The sequence below is a fragment of the Trametes versicolor genome (assembly GCF_000271585.1).
Source record: "Trametes versicolor FP-101664 SS1 unplaced genomic scaffold TRAVEscaffold_3, whole genome shotgun sequence".
Taxonomy (NCBI): Eukaryota; Fungi; Basidiomycota; class Agaricomycetes; order Polyporales; family Polyporaceae; genus Trametes; species Trametes versicolor.
Window position 1 is genome coordinate 1673129 of NW_007360323.1, and position 15571 is coordinate 1688699.

Sequence of the window (15571 nt, forward strand, 5' to 3'; positions counted from 1 at the left end):
AGTTTTGCGGTTTACCCCAGCGTATAAGTTACAGCACAAAACGAGCAGCCAGTGTCGCGAGGGGGGAGGAGGGGTATGGAGAGGAGGTGGTAGACTTGCAAGCTTGGTCGTTGCCGAGTGGTCTGCGTCAGTGGCAAATGGGCGCCAAACGCGCGGGGGTCGCGCGACGCGTCTCGCACTGATCCGGTGGCGCCACGATGCCTGTTCGTATGAACTTCGACCGCTTCCGCTCACTTTGCGGTTATTTGAGCCAGTCCCACCACCAGCTCACCAGGGTGCATCAGCTCGAAGGCTGATAGGTTTGCCAAGAGGAAACGCGCATGCTCAGCATCGTCCAGCGCGTCGCGCATGGAACATTTGCCAAGTCCTGCCCTCCTAAACGTTGTCTGACGGGGAGTCGCAACCTGTTCAGAAGTCCTTCAGCCTATCTACGAAGACACTATGTCGCTTCTACTCCTCCGAGAACCCACAAAGCGTCATCTGTGAATCTTTGTGATGCTATCTCGGACATGGAGCGCACCTTGGAAAGCATACATAAGTTTGTAGACGTCGACAAGGTTTCTCAAGCCATACAACAGACGGAAGCAATTTTGGAGGTAACAATCCGCTCACCATACTCTCGTATTCGTTACCACCGAACTCATTCTGTCCTTCAGGACCCCCAACTATGGATCACGAATCCGGCCGGCGCAGCAAAGGTCCAGTCGCATCTCGCCGACATGCAGCACAAACTTTCAACTCAACGTCGACTGCGCTCATCATTCGACCGCCTACAAGAACTCTCTGGTATGCTCATGTAGCTCCTCTTAGCATCTTTCTCTCAGATTGTACCGCCTTGTAGGCTTGGCCGAGAAGGCTGGGGACGCCGACCTGCAGTCCGCCGTTCTGCTGGATCTGCAAGGTCTCCGCCGTGGTGCAGAAGAATACCTCGTATCTCTTTGGTTATCGGACCCTTTGGACCAGAACTCCGCGTACATCGACATTCGAGCCAGTTCCAAGGATCCAGATGCCTGCGATTGGGCATCTACGCTCGCGCGCATGTACACAAAATGGGCAAGCTCCAGAAATTACACTGGTACGATACATTATACTTTCCGTAATAATCTGCATCTCACAGCGCTTTTTTTCAGTAAGAACTGTCGACGTGACACCTGGGGACATCGCAGGTGTCAAAGCTACCACAATCTTGGTCGAGGGCCGCTATGCGTACGGATATGTTCAATACGAATCCGGCACACACAGCCTCATTCGCATATCGCCGTTCGACAAGACCGGGGTATGCCACACTTCCTCAGCAGATGTTCGCGTACTCCCATGCCTCGAAGACGATGGAATTAGCGCCGCTGTCGACCTCAAGCCGGCGGATCTGCAAATCACCACCATGCGCAGCCACAGTAACGGTGAGCCATACCTCACATAACTTGATAAATGGTACCGACAGTCATCGCAGATGAGCCGCACGTTGGTCAGCCAGAGAACGCCGTGCGCGTGGTACACACCCCCACAGGAATCACTGTATCCGTGAGTCTTCTGTCTGCGGCTGCGGCTTCTGCACAAGATCCGACCCCGCCCTGCATTGCCCAGTGCCAGCAGGAGCCCAGTGTGCACCAGAACCGGACGCTTACGCTCTCACTACTAAGAGCCAAGTTACATGACACGGAGATACAGAACCAGTAAGCCCCCGTACCCCGACTCGCGGACCCCGGAGATACGTACTCAAAGGCCCGATATAGAGCGCAGTCGGCTGCAGCCGCAGACCATGCGCAACCCGCCGAGTCCTGGGGTCCGCACATCCGCTCGTATACTCTGCAGCCGGACCAGCTCGTGAAGGACTTCCGGACAGAATACACGGTAGCGTCTGCCGCCGCCGTGCAAGCCGTCCTGGATGGGGACCTCGGCGGGTATGTCCTACATTGACGCGCGGTCCGTGTCGCCGCTGCTGACGGCTGTCATGTAGCTTTATGGAGGCTAGCCTGCGCAAGTTCAAGAAGGCATGAGCCACGCTAGTCTGCGCGAAGGCTGTTCCGGCATCCCGCTGGACCACGGTGGCGATTGCCTCAAGCCCGACTAGCTCAAGCTCAGCGAGCGCAACCATACTCACCTCGCTGGGGGACACGGAGACGGGAAGGCCTTGCGCTGACGCGGCGCGGCGTGGCGCTCCAAACCCTCCTTCTGCCCGGCTCCGCCGCACACATGGGTTCGATCTATCGGCCAAGCGCAAAGTTTGGCCTCGCGTGGCCAGCCGGAATCGCCCCAGACCCTACAGCGATTCACCCTCGAACACGGTATATAATAGTTATTACAATACAGTACCATCCTAATGCGTAGAATCCAACCTGAAGCCACAACGCCTGAGCCTGCCCAATCCGGCATGCCCACCACCCACCCCACACGCGGTCCGCCCTCCGGCCACATCTCGTCCCTCGCATTACGAGGCCTCCGCCCACCTCCCACCCGAGGCCGGTGCAGGCGCAGAAGCACGTCAGGACGCAGGTGTGTACTCTGGCGGCTCCTCCTCGATTCTGCCAACCTCTGCCGGCGGCACCAGCGGCAACGTCCCCTCCCTAAAGCGGATGCCCGAGTCCTCGTGCTGCACCGCTTCCGGCTCCTCGGGCACTGGTAGCGGGAGGGGATCCTTCCTGTCGCGGCTCCGGTGCGAGTCCGCACCAGGGCCCGAGCCAGAACCAGATGCAGGTCCAGCGAGAGTAGAACTGGACGCGCCCGCCGCCGCGCGTGCGTCCCGGTGCTGCTGCGCGAGCTCAGCCGCGTAGATACGCCCTGCGACCTGCGACGCGGAGTCGTCCGGGCCGACGCTCGACGCTGGGGGCGGGTGCAGTTGCAGCACAGGCGTTCCGGCGCGCCAGGGCGTGGACGCGTCGGATGAGGGCTCGCTTCGGAACGGCGTCGAGGACGTGCGAGGCGGGCCCGTGTCCGACCCGCCGGGCTTATCGTCCTCGATGAGATCCTCGACGAGATCTTCTGTAGGAAGGGGCGCGAGGGCGCGAAGGTGAGCGGGGAACGTAAGAGAACTTCAAGGGGGAGGACGTACCCCTGCCGCCGCGTCTTCTTCCCGAGAGCGAGATGCGGTGGCGGAAGTAGCGGAAGAAGAAGTAGAGGCCGACGCCGAGGAGGAGCGCGAAGCCCAGCACGCCTCCCACCACCCCGCCCACGATCGGCCCGATGTTCTTGTGCGACGGCCCGACCGACGCGGTCGCGCTTGCACTTGCACTCGAGGTTGCGGCGGCCGATGTCGTACTTGACGAAGTCGTTGTGGCCGTTGTGGCCGCATACTTGATGAAGTCGAGCAAATACGGCTCCGACGTGCTAGCGAGCGTAACGTTGATCACCAGGACATGGTCCCCGTCCGCGAGCGTGCCGGAGTCGAAGAACAGCTGTCCGTCCTGCTCAGATACCAGCGCGAGCTGGACCGACGCCGACGAGAACGCCGCGGTCTGCCCGCCGTCGATCGTATACGACGACGTCGCGGTCGCGCCCGCGTCCGTTGGAGGCGTGATTGAACCGAACACCTGCACCTGCGTACCTAGGCGCGTACGAACATGCAGTATGTTATGTCAGGTAATTCCGAGTGACTGTGAGCGGGCACGTGCACTCACCGTGGAAGCGGAAGACCACACCGCCCGTACCCTCCACCCTGGTCAACGTCTGCCCGAAAACCCCGCCATTGTTGCCCGTCTGGATGAGCTGCCAGGGCGCAGGTCCGTACGAATCATACTCGATCGCGGTCGTGTTCGCGCTGTCAACGCTCACGTCGGGCATGGTATGCCTGCCGGTCAGCGGCGAAGCTGCGAAGTGGGACGGGCGTGGGGGTCGGGGACAAGGAAAACAAAAGCGAATTTGATATGCATGGTGTCCCTCCCCGTATAGCCCGCGTACGCTGTACGAGACGATGACCTGGCTGCCCAGGTCCATCACGGTTCACCACCGTCGCGTCGTGTCGCCGAGCGCGCGCCTCGCGTCTGAAACATTGCGCATCGCCGCGGACCACCGAGAACCCCGAGACGCTCACAGGATTCGCGGTTGTGCTTTCTCCTGCTAGGGTGTTCGTGAATACACGGACCTGCCAATTACTCGAGAGATATTGTACATGGGTAAGAGGGTCGTGAAGCTATATAAGTCATGGACCACTGTACTGTCAGGAAAGTCTGCAAAGTCGCGTGCGCCCTGCGCTACCAAACGGCGCACGCATCGCAATGCATGGGCAAATCCTCCCAGCCACCGCCTCCTCACGCTTCCGAATATGTGGGAGGCACGTCGGCCAGCTCGGGCGCAGCAAGGACGTGCGAAGTCCCCGCCGCTGTCGATGACGACGGCTCCCCGGCCGAGTTGAAGCGGATCCCCGAGTCCGCGTGAAACGTTGCAGGCTGTGGTACCGACAGCAGCCCCGCCTCCGCCGCCTTGCTCATAGCCTGGTTCGGGCTGTCCCTCGGGGCCTGCGCGTTGGTGACGACGAAGAGCGACGGCGGGTGGGACGGCCCGGACACAGAGGTGTAGTCGCTGACAGGCGCCTCGGAGGGTGTGTATGGTGCTGAACCCGGACTGTTGTATCCTAGGCCGGGCGAAGTGTAAGCTGACGGCGCGCTGTATGCGGAGGTGGGACCGGCGCTGTAGCGGGACTGGGGACCGAGAGAGGCCGGGGTGGCTTGCGGGACCTCGTAGGGCGTCGGCTTCGATTCTGTGGTGCGAAGTCAGTATTGAAATCTGCCGGGGGATGTTGAAACTTACCTTGGTCAAGGAGGTCGCTGGCCTGTCCACGAGCCGCGTAGAGATACGGTTCTCCCTTGCGCTTGTGCCTGAAGCACAGGAGATACACGGCGATGGCAGTAGCGACGAGCACGGCGACACCGCCGACCACGCCTCCCACGATCGCACCCACGGGGGTGCTGGACGACGAACTCGAGGCGGCTGCTGTCGCTAGCGCGCCCGTAGGGGCAGGGAGGAAGCTCGTGACGACCTGCTGGGACGCCGTCGGCGCCGCGCCGCTGACGGGCTGGTACGCGATGAAGTCGAGCGCGAACGGGTAGTCCGTGGTGGCATTGAGCACGGTGAACTCGAGCAGGTGCTGTGCGCTTGACAGATCTTCGATGTCGAAGAATGGGAATTCGAAGTTGACGCTGCCGTTGTTAGGCGCGGTCGTCGTCTGCAGCACCTTGCCGTCGACGGAGAACTGGATCGTGGGGGCCGAGCTGTTTGCGGTCGTCGCGAGACCGAACACAGCGAGTGCGGTTCCTAGACACGGGTGTAAGGACTCTGGTAGGTTGTATGATCGGGGTATGCTTACCCGAAAACGTCAGGCTGGCTTTCGCTCCCGTTACGCCCTCCGTGAGCGTGCCTTGGAGCGCGGCGTCGACGTTCGCGGTAGGGAACCACAAGTCCTGCGTGTCATAGATGATGGAGTTCAGGTTGTGGTCGTCTACTATGAACAGCGAGTCGCCCATGGCTGCAAAGGAGGACGGGAGGAGAGGCGGAGGGTCGTTAGTGGTTGGGAGGGAAGAGGGAGGGAAGGCCTTCGACAGTGCTCGGGTCACTGTCAGTAAATAATACGCTTACTTAGACACGTTTATGATGCTTCTCCCCATCGCCGGGTCTCAGCCGAGGACGCATTCGGCGTGTTTCAATCGTAGAAGATGCACAGCTTGATGCGTACTGCACACTATTGGCCGGGGCGGTCTCTCATCGCGTTCAGGGGCCGCGCCTCGTGGCAGTTAGCGTCGCCTGCGAAGCGGAGGAACATCTCATCTTAGACTTGTGGTCACGTCAGTCAGTGGGAAGTGCGCCGCGGTATCCAGTGGATGTTGACAGACCTACTAAGTAGTACCGATGCAGGCCTACATTTACAGAGCCTCTTGCGAGCGTGCTGGCGCTGTGGCAAGCCTGGAAGGCTGGCTGAGACGACGCCGCATCCAGGGCCACGGACGATGTGGAATGGGGTTACGAGGACTTCGGAGCAAGCGTGTCGGACGCGGGTGATGGCATCCGCCCGAGTGCGGTTGGGCGGCCGGCGTCTGTTCGGTGCGCGGGGCGCCTGTGGCGGTACGGCGGCGGCGTGACAGGTGTGACTATATGCGCGCCTGTCTTCCTAAAGCGGGGCGATTGACTCGCCGAGAGAGCTGAACAGCTTGGACCCGCCAGGCTTTCATTACAGCCACCACCACCAACAAGCCACGACTCCTTGCGCGGCCACTGCGACGACGACAACTCGTCTCTCTGCATCCCGCTCGACCCAGTGTGTCCAGCGACCTGCGTCCAGCTCCCAAGCCACCAGACACAGCTGTGACGTTGGCTTATCAACATCACGAGTCGCCAAATTAGTTCAGGGTCACACCCAGCTACAACTCTCGAACAAGCCGTCCGTCCGGTGGCGCGCCGCCGCCCACCCCCGAATTCACAAGCCGTCGGTCTCAAGAACGCGTGCCTGGTCTCTGAACACAAGAAACACAAGAAGAACACATGAGTGCACTAACATCTCAGCCCAACGGCGACCCCGATGACGCCATGAGCCAATCCAACGACAGCCAGAACGCATTAGCCCCCATCGTGAGTGAAGAGTCGTGTATGTATGCCAACTGTCCGAAATCCTTAAGCTCTCTGTGTCTGAAGCCTCACCACCAATACTCGCCGCCGCCGGCGTCGCAGCACCCGCTCGCGCGCGACGGCCTTGACCAGTCCAGCCATGTCGCCCTTTTAGCCACGTGTGGCATCACCGTCCGCGACTTCGCGTACGAGACAACACTGCCGCCCGTAACCACCGTCCCGCGATTCGCCGTGCAAACACAGCCCAGGACCCGCACGCTCAAGCGCACGCGTGACATGCTCAACGGAAACGCCGACGGCGAGGAGAGCGACGTCGAAGATCCATCGATTCCCCGAACGTGGTATATCGATTCGAACGGCACCGGCGTGAGCCGCAGCTCACGGTTCCGCAAGAGAGCGCAAGCGCTCGGACGAACGCTCACGGAGCCCGCAGACGAGGAGCCGGCGCAGTCCCAAGGCCTGACCACCCGCGAGGGCGGGTTTGCGCTCCCGTGCGCGCTGCGGGCGGTGTCGCCAGCGGGCCCGTCGCAAGGCGCACAATGTCCGTCGACGCCGCATAGGCCGCGGCGGCAGGCGCAGACCACGTCGCTGAGCCCCCTTGCCATCACGAACAACGTCTCTCCCTCACAGGCGAGCCAGCAGGGCGAGTCGCAGGAATCGGAGCCGTGGATCGACACGCCACTCGTGACGCCTAATGGCTCCCTACAGTGGCCGCTGCCTACCGTACAGAACACGAGCGCCATGCCCGCCTCGCAGTTGGAGTCGATTCTCCCGCAGCTCCCCGACGAAGACGACGTTACGATGTCGCAGCTCGGTTTCTCCCCTGCGCGGTCACAGGCGCGGTCGCAGCATCCCGCCGTGTTCGGGTCCTCGCCCGCTGGCACCCCGTCCCGTCGCCGACACGATCTACAATTGCCTCCACAGGCGGAGTTCAACCGCTTCGCACCTTCTTCATCAAAGTCACCGCCATCCTCCGTCTCGCCGCCACCCACGACCCCAGTACTCCAGGACGCTCGGCCAAGCTCCCCGCGGTACCATCTCCGCCAACGACCTCCTGCGGCCGTGGTTGCCAATACGAAGAAGCCCACTACCGGTCGAGGTCGTGCGCTGAGCCGTACTCGTACGTCGAACCAGGGCGCAGCGCGCAAGACGGAGAACGCGGCGCCGCCCGCGCGCAAGAAGGCGAAACCGTCGCCGCCCGCGGACGCACCGCTAGGCAAGACACGGTATGACCGGCGGAAGAATGGCGATGTGCCGGTGTCCGAGGCTATCAGATAGTTTCCCATCTTCCATCCAAGCAGGACGCCCTACACTGCCGGCGTGCAGAGAAGTTATCGAGTCGCCGACGGCCTGTGATTGATATCTAGTCTGTCGGCGCTGCCCTAGGAAGAAGAAGGGGCGCATCGCGTTCAAGTGTACAGATGACATATCGTGGGTGTGTATGTGTATCCCTAGGAGAGGAAACCACCCGACCGCGTACGTATTACATTATCTTATTCCAGCTGTTGTGTTCGTGTATTTTCCCCATCCAACATGTTTGTATCCTCTCGTCACAGCACTCGGACGCCCCATGGCCAGCTCCTATGTTCCCCACCCCATCCATCCCCCATTCCCACCGACCATCCTACACCTGGAGCGGACCGGACGTTGCCTCCGACGAGTTATCCCGGGCCTTTGTAGCATCTACCGTCTATATAATGACTGCCAACGTGTCTTCTACTAGCTTTCGCTACCAGTAGCCACCTTTATGCCGAATGCGAATACAAATACAACCATTCATACAATTATTCACGCCACGCCACGTTCAAGCGGCTAGTTGTAACGCTACAATCCGGGGGTATATATAATACGGCGAACTAGGTATGTATACAATACAGCTCAAGATACACCGGTAGAATCCATGTGCACACATCCCAACTAACGAAACTATCGAGCTCCCGCTCACGACACCCACGCCCTCTCAACCGCCAACGCGACGAGCTCCCCGGCACTCTGCGGCCCCGCGCCCAGCCCTGGCACCGCCTTCCCAGCCTTGCCGGGGGCCTGCGTCTTCCGCCTGCCCTTGCGCGGCGCCTGGGGCGCCAGACACTGCGCGAGCAGCGCCTCGACCTCCTTCAGACACTCGTAGCAGTCGCGCTCGCTGAAAGCCGCCGCCGGGGCAGCCGCGGTGCTCTTGCGTGCCGCTGCGGGCGCCCGCAGGCGTTTCGATTTCAGGAGCTTGACCGCCAAGTAATGCAGCCACTGTGCATTTGGGGTAGGCGTAAGCGACCCGCGGGGAACAAGAGTGGCGAGAAAGCAGGGACGTACCATCACGTTCGTGAGCGGGCGGTAGTCCTCCCAAGCGTCGCCATTGTGCTGGCGCATCATGCGGTAGACGTCGAATTGGTAGTCCCCTTCACCCTCGAACGTCTCCTCGTCAAACGGCGTCCAGTGGACGCGGTGTCCGCCAGCGTCGTGCGCATCCATGCGTGCGAGGCCGAGATCGATGACCGTCACGAGCACGCCGTGGGCCGCGTCGTCCATGGACGTGCGGCTCTTGCGGCGCCCCGCGGCGCCCTTCGCGGACGTGACATTCTTCACCAGAATCTGGCCCCAGTGGAGGTCGCGGTGCTGTTGCATCGAGCGCACGTCAGCCGTCATGTAGAGTGAATGAGAATGAGTGTATGCGCACCTCGAAGCTGACGAGCTCCTCCGCGTCCGCGAGCGTGCGGGCGACCTGCCAGAAAACGCTGCACGCCTGGCGCCAGCCGGTCTTGGTGGGCGAGCTGAAGGTGTACGCCTCGAGGTCGGGCCCGCCGTTCGGAAGCACGATGATCGCGTACAGCTGCGAGACGCCGAACGTATCTGTCGCGCATACACCCGTTAGTGACCCGTATATCCAAGAGCCCGCGGAAAGGACGAACCTGGTCTGACGCCTTCGCTGCCCTTGCGCTCGTCGTACTCGTCCCACAGGTCGAGGAGGAGCGAGGGGTACTTCCCGCGCACGACGTACGTCCGCAGGAGCTCCACGAACCCCGGACAGGTCGCACCCATCGCGCGGGTCACGATCATCTCCTTCAGCACGTCTTTCGCGTCGCTCGGCGCGGGGCCGTCCGCCACCCCGTCGAGAGCGCCCATGCGCTCCTCGTCCCGCAACGGGATGATCTTGAGCACGACGCCCCCGATGCCGAACACCTCCGAGAAGCTCGCCTCGCCGATCTTGAGGAAGCGCGGCGGCCCCGCACCCGCGCCCTCGGCGGACGTGTCTTGCACGATCGGGTCGAAGGGGAACATCTCGATGAAGGCGGAGAACTCGTGCGGGCCGGCTTGCGCGCATTCCTCGAGCAGAGGGCGGATGTGTGCGGGCTGTAGTGGTCCTGCTTCGCCTAGCTGCTGTACTTCGGCAAGTGCGTTTGGGGAAAGCGCGAGCTGAGCGAAGTCGAACGTCACATCGAGGTCAGTGGGCGTAGTAGGGGAAGGTGGAGAGGGCGGGGCGGGGAAGAGCGCGCGTCGTGGACGGGCGCGGATTGGGGTGAGACATCGTGGCTTCGAGCGACTGGGGCCTGCCTCGTCGATTTGGGAAAGAGATGCGAAGGGAGCGAACTGTTGGGGGCGGAGCGGTTGGCTAGGTAGAGTGTGAGTCCTGGCGACAGACACTGAAGGGAGGTCCGCTTTCTTCTGAGGCACTGGGGAATGGAAAGCGTCGACGTGAGCCGGTGGCGTCGCAAGAGGTGATGAGGGAGGCGATGGCGAAGGGCTGGGAGGCGGGGATAAGACGACGTTGACCCGAGTTCGTGCAGGCCCACGTTTAGCCTTCGGTATAGGCGTAGATATTTCCAAAGAGCTGTCGGCTTCAAGCGATGTTGCTGCTGAAGGAGGCGCGTAGTCGCTACCTGAACCCGAATTCTCATCGTCCGAGATGATTATTGGAGCTGCTTTGCGAATGCGAGTAGTCCGTTTTGGCCTAGCAGCGGGTGCTTCATCTTCGGTGCCTGAACTGAGGACGATGGGCTCATCCTGTTTCTTTGCCTTCGCGCGAGCAGGAGCCTTAGGCTCAAGAGCAGGGGCAGCCAAGACGTTGGCCGTAACGTCCGAACGAGATATACGCCTCTCCTGGCTGACGCGCCGGCCTTGTCCATCGAGGACAACGATGTCCAGGTTCACGATCGGCGAACTGGGGGCCAAGGCCGAGCGTTTGGCGACGGTCGGGTGACGCTTCGCCTTCAACGGGGCAGCTACGGCCGGAGAGGCGGGTGCATTGGGTGCGAAGGAGCCCAGGACATGTCGCTTGGACTTCGGGAGCACCGCTGCACCTACTTTGACAACCTTGGGGGACTTCTTTCCAGTTCCCGCCCGCTGTGAGGACTTCTGCACCACAGAGGTCTTGAGTGTTTTAGAAGAAACCAGTGGGCTTTCCGGGACGGCGTTTTCACGCCTAGTGTCTACATGATCGGCCTCCTTCGTGTTACGGCGGTCGGCGTCATCGGATACATTGACGATGCGATGTCCACGGCGGCCATATGCAAAGACTTGCTTGGTCCGGGCGCCCAACATGGTGGTGTATGCGAGAGGACCGAGGAGGCAGAGAAAGAGAGCTGCCCACGGGATCCAGTCCTGAAGAGGTAGCGTGGTAGATTGCGCAGTGAATGTCTCCAGTATTGCGGGCGGGAATAGGGCGCAGGAGGGGTGCAAGGAGAGCAGTCAGCCTTAGCAGGAGCGCACGGTGGCGCCGAGGAGAGGATCGAGACGGCCAGAAACGAACCGTGGCAAAACGCGACACGCGTCATCCCACGTGATCGTGACTTCCCCATTCAAAGTCGCGTCCCCGGACTCTCAGCCTCACTCTGCTCTCTCCTGCTCTCTGCTGTCTTCTGCCCCTTGCTGTCCTCTGCTGCTTTATTTCTTGTTGACCAGCTGTGCTCTCACCAGCTCTGAACAACGTTCGACGACATGGCTCTTCCTCCGTCTCTGCGAACATCGATTAGCCCGCCGGAGCTCGAGCTGGTCGCCTCGGAACAGCTCGTGGAGATCGTGCCTCTCGTATCCATGGAACGCACCGCGTTTATCTCCGTACGCTATACTTGCCATTACACACCTTAGCCTGCTTGCCAACATGAGAACTCTAGGGCGCGTACGGTCCCCTGCGGCCACCCACTAAGTGCAAGGTCCCACTCTGGATGGCATCGAACTTGAAGCTCAAGAAGAAGTGCCATATTGTCCCCCCTTCATGGCTCAATGTCGGTATGTGCTTGCACGCTGCTCGTATACCTGGAAAAGTCACCTCACACGGGCATGCTTCTTAGACTTCCTGCAGGAGCGTTTGCTGCAGGAGACAACCGATCCAAGTTTCAGCGAGATGCCTTTCCGCTTCGCGGAAATCGCAAAAATTCTGCTTGACGTGTACGTCCATATGCTTATCTTCATGCCACCGGTTCATCTCAGTGCGTACCGCCGACTGCAGAGCGCCAGACGACCTGCAAAATCCGGACAGGGTCCGCGGCTTGCTTAAAGATATTCGTGAGGCGCGACAAGCCAAGAGTCGAGAAGGTCTCTCAAAACTCGACCACAACGAGCTCATGGTAGGTCCCTTCGCCCGCTTTCCAAGACAAACGCACTCTGACACACCACGCGTAGCTGCCCAACCTATGTGCGATGGAGATCAACGAGATCCGGCCATTCTTCGTGCGAGGGATGGCTGTCCTCACTCAGCTCACGCGCGAACCTCCGCAAGGCGACGGCATGGACCAAGGATAGGACCTGCGCCCCGCGTAGTCAGTATCGGAGGTATACCCGCTGTACATTATCTGTAGCGCTAGTGAAACACTACCAGTACAACATGCTGATCATTGTAATGTTGAAGGTACGTGAGGTATATCGTGAGTGTTCGTGATTTTAGTGAGTCCGTGTGTTGTGGTGTCCGTCGTAAATGAAGGCACTGTGGATGGGTAGATGTGCAGCATGCGCCGTCACCTCAGCCTCTAGCAGTGTGGGAGCTCAGCTGAGCTTTGCGGTCAGCGCCGCGATCATCTGCTTCAGTTCCGCCACCTCCGCCTTCAATTCCTTGACCTCCGAGATGATCACCGCCTCTCCCGACTGCATTATTCACGTCAGAACGCCCCTTGCAACCACCAGAGGAACGCAGCACTCACATGTGTGGTATCCGGGAACGCCGCGATGATCTCCTTGAACTGCTTCTTGCTGATCTTCAGCCCGCGCGCGGCGTCCGCCCCGGTCACCTCCGGGTCCTGGTAGTGCGGCGCGTCTTCGCCGCCCTCGTCCGGCGAGCTGAACCAGTCCTTGATCCAGTGGTTCTTCGCCGGGTCCAACTGCGCCTCGTACAGCGCGATCATGCAGAGCGGGAGGAAGAATATCGTGAGCATCACGTAGCGGTTGATCTGCGGCGGGATGGGGTCAGCATGAAAGTGCTAGGCGGCAGTGTGTGAAAGAAAAAGACTGACCTTCGCGTACACCCTCGAGCTCACGAAGAACCTGCGCAATGTGGGTGAGTGTGGTGGGCATGGTTCAGGGAGGAGAGACACTCACTCAAGGGGTGCGATGAAGAAGCTCTCGAGGATGTTGAACGGCGGCGGGTAGATGAACTCATCCGGCGCCCTGATCATACTGATCACCTTGCCTGCGAAGTAGGTCAAGTACTCCGCTGCTGCGTCCTCTACCACCTGTAGGAGAGGGAACCCATCAGTATCGCAAGACGATCAGGAAATTGGAAGACTGACATCCTCGTATGCAGACGAGAAGAGGGAAATGAGGACGTTGAGCAATACGACGGCTGTCGCCACATTCCAGCTTCAAGTACAGATGTTAGTGAACGGTGTCCTGTAAATCATTGCGAGATAGACACTCACAGATAGTATAGCGCAAGTCCAAGCGGTCTGCCGAAACAAGTTCAGTGTCCTACACTTATACTGGAAAACGTGCCTAGTTTGAACACTCACGAGGCCTTGAACATGTCATAGTTCGGTGACCTGCAATGCATAAATTGTCAAGGGCGAAGGCAATGTAGGCAGCAGCATGGACATACTGCAACAGGGCTTGAATTAAGCCGTGCAGGATCTGTGATGGTCACGCATGGTAAGTACACGCTCTGCAACGATGGAAAGCAACACACACCTCCGTAGGGTGGTCCGTTTGGCCGTCAGCAGCGTCCAGGGCATACAGGCCTTGTAAGAAGCCGATGCCGAGGAGGGCCAGCAGCTGTAAACACGGAGTTAGCAATCAATTACAGCGATATTAGGGTAACTCGCTAAAACGTACGCAAAAGAAGAACCCGGACTCCTTGAGCATACGAGCGACGCAAATCTGCATTGTTCCGATGAACCTTCACACATATGCTGTCAGATATGCATACATCAAGCCAGACACGGTGCTCACTTATAGCCGTCGAAGATGGGTATCAATTCTGAGAATTCGTCAGAATAGGTCCTGTAGAACGCCCGGAGAATTTTTGAGACTCACTCATCCTGAAATATGACATCCTTCGTTAGCAACGAACGAGCGGATTGAAGGAAAGATAACTTACCAAAGAAGTGGCGCAGCGAAACTCAGGCACTGGAAACTCCGTAGACGCAAGGACAGAGACTGGTCTCCCGCCGACGCCAGCCCAACTACGCGTAGTGTGAATGCAACGGTGAGTAGGATGTCTATGGTGGTTGAGACGATGTGCCAGAAGCCAAATGCGCGCCAAGACACGAGCTTGAGGATCTTGTAAATCTATGGCATGCAAATGAGCGAGTTTGAGCGGCACAGGGCATGGTATGGGCCTGCCTTGTGGATATCTGTACGCTTGTAAGTCAGAAATGGGTGCTCGCGAGGCGTTTGGAATCTATCTTACCTTCCAGAGAGAATGCCAGTGCCAGGACGTACATGACGATCTCCCATTCGTCGAGATCGTCGTGGTCTCGGTTCAGTTTATCGAGAGGTTCCCGTACTGGACAAGGTTTGGTGAGTTCAACATATGAGTGTGCAGCAAGGGCTATACACGAACCTGCCTGAGAGTAGGAGAATAGGAAGAGGAACCAAACGGCGATCCGGAAAATGTTTTGATACCTAGGGACACCCAGCCGGGCTGGTGTGAGGTGACTCCAGAAGCCGTCATATAGGACCTCGCTATACGGAACAACTTCGATGGCCGTGAGCGCGTATAGATGGTGAAATTGGAGAGCAAGCTTACAGCTGACGGAGCCGTCATCATCGTAAACCTGTACTGTGCGCCCACTCCAGAGGTCCTGTATGACTGTAGAGGCTCGTAGTAAGTACACTGAACATAATCACTGCCAATGAAATACTTGCCATCTTGGGCTTCGCTCGAAGACAGAAATATTGTGCTGTACGGTTGCATGAGGCTTCTGGTGCCTACGAAATTCTCTTACGCAGTGGCGACTTACCAGTGCGAGTCGATAGCCATCTCAAGCGCACTTATGCGGCCGCTCACATCACCGTCTATCTCCTTGTGACGGAAGCGCATAGACATGATAGCGGGGATCTTCTCCGGCGGAGCCTGGTGAACGACGCGCCGAGCGAGCACCTCACAAGCGGTGGCTTCAAACCAAGTAAGCACATGCACTGAAAAAGTGCTATCGGACTCATTACCTCTGCCTTGGTTTTCGTCATAGTCAGCCGGATTGTGGTTGGCCTCGTATACGAATTCTTTTCGTGCGCGCAACAAACAGTACGGCAACTATAGACGGAAGGTTCAGAGACTCAGATAGAAGCATGCGTTACGAAGGTGCTCACCGCTTCCATGAAGTCTCCCGCCGCATCCATGTAGGCATTTATTACCTGCGGCGTAATAATGCGGCTGGTAGGATCGCTAATGCTATCCAGGGGAACTTCGACGGGAAGTAGCTTCAAGGTCATGATCTTGACACGCCTCACGAGGCCTGTACCACGTATATCGTTGAGTAAACCGGAAACAATGCCGCGTAAGGACACGTACTAGTGATTGTGTCCGGTGAGGGATCATGGGAGACCACCGACAGAGTCGAAATGTTATCCTCAGTACTGGGAGGCATCGTGGCGATGT

General features: G+C 59.2%; 7 protein-coding genes across 7 annotated transcripts; 3 read left to right on the forward strand and 4 right to left on the reverse strand.

The window, feature by feature from the left end:
- Positions 1–268: 268 nt before the first annotated feature.
- On the forward strand, positions 269–2231 carry TRAVEDRAFT_163110 (release factor). Its single transcript, XM_008037370.1, has 8 exons — positions 269–596; positions 657–786; positions 842–1075; positions 1131–1400; positions 1451–1521; positions 1585–1673; positions 1734–1901; positions 1958–2231. The coding sequence occupies exons 1-8, from the start codon at positions 321–323 to the stop codon at positions 1995–1997; spliced, it is 1278 nt and encodes a 425-aa protein (XP_008035561.1). The 5' UTR covers positions 269–320; the 3' UTR covers positions 1998–2231.
- Positions 2232–2265: 34 nt separating this feature from the next.
- Positions 2266–3821, reverse strand: TRAVEDRAFT_27203 (uncharacterized protein). The gene is made up of 3 exons (XM_008036622.1): positions 3615–3821; positions 3050–3541; positions 2266–2979 (listed from the first exon to the last, which is right to left on the reverse strand). Exons 1-3 carry the CDS (start codon positions 3775–3777, stop codon positions 2483–2485), a joined length of 1152 nt encoding a protein of 383 aa, XP_008034813.1. The 5' UTR covers positions 3778–3821; the 3' UTR covers positions 2266–2482.
- A 423-nt stretch (positions 3822–4244) lies between these two features.
- TRAVEDRAFT_44502 (uncharacterized protein) lies at positions 4245–5456 on the reverse strand (the record flags this gene model as incomplete). The annotated part of the gene is made up of 3 exons (XM_008036838.1): positions 4245–4693; positions 4744–5247; positions 5300–5456. 3 exons carry the CDS (start codon positions 5454–5456, stop codon positions 4245–4247), a joined length of 1110 nt encoding a protein of 369 aa, XP_008035029.1.
- Positions 5457–6513: 1057 nt separating this feature from the next.
- On the forward strand, positions 6514–8160 carry TRAVEDRAFT_63336 (uncharacterized protein; the record flags this gene model as incomplete). Its single annotated transcript, XM_008037371.1, has 2 exons — positions 6514–6555; positions 6619–8160. The coding sequence occupies 2 exons, from the start codon at positions 6514–6516 to the stop codon at positions 7828–7830; spliced, it is 1254 nt and encodes a 417-aa protein (XP_008035562.1). The 3' UTR covers positions 7831–8160.
- Positions 8161–8388: 228 nt separating this feature from the next.
- On the reverse strand, positions 8389–11085 carry TRAVEDRAFT_163113 (uncharacterized protein; the record flags this gene model as incomplete). Its single annotated transcript, XM_008037372.1, has 4 exons — positions 8389–8793; positions 8860–9162; positions 9224–9396; positions 9456–11085. 4 exons carry the CDS (start codon positions 11083–11085, stop codon positions 8494–8496), a joined length of 2406 nt encoding a protein of 801 aa, XP_008035563.1. The 3' UTR covers positions 8389–8493.
- Positions 11086–11429: 344 nt separating this feature from the next.
- On the forward strand, positions 11430–12344 carry TRAVEDRAFT_163116 (Psf2-domain-containing protein). Its single transcript, XM_008037373.1, has 5 exons — positions 11430–11601; positions 11658–11772; positions 11835–11931; positions 11993–12110; positions 12166–12344. Exons 1-5 carry the CDS (start codon positions 11482–11484, stop codon positions 12283–12285), a joined length of 570 nt encoding a protein of 189 aa, XP_008035564.1. The 5' UTR covers positions 11430–11481; the 3' UTR covers positions 12286–12344.
- A 94-nt stretch (positions 12345–12438) lies between these two features.
- On the reverse strand, positions 12439–15560 carry TRAVEDRAFT_163117 (uncharacterized protein; the record flags this gene model as incomplete). The annotated part of the gene is made up of 21 exons (XM_008037374.1): positions 12439–12624; positions 12681–12926; positions 12990–13020; positions 13075–13208; positions 13266–13335; positions 13395–13421; positions 13485–13514; positions 13571–13602; positions 13660–13743; positions 13804–13867; positions 13921–13971; positions 14069–14259; positions 14294–14313; positions 14381–14476; positions 14534–14668; positions 14720–14782; positions 14821–14873; positions 14934–15087; positions 15139–15226; positions 15283–15428; positions 15485–15560. The coding sequence occupies 21 exons, from the start codon at positions 15558–15560 to the stop codon at positions 12526–12528; spliced, it is 1890 nt and encodes a 629-aa protein (XP_008035565.1). The 3' UTR covers positions 12439–12525.
- Positions 15561–15571: the final 11 nt, after the last annotated feature.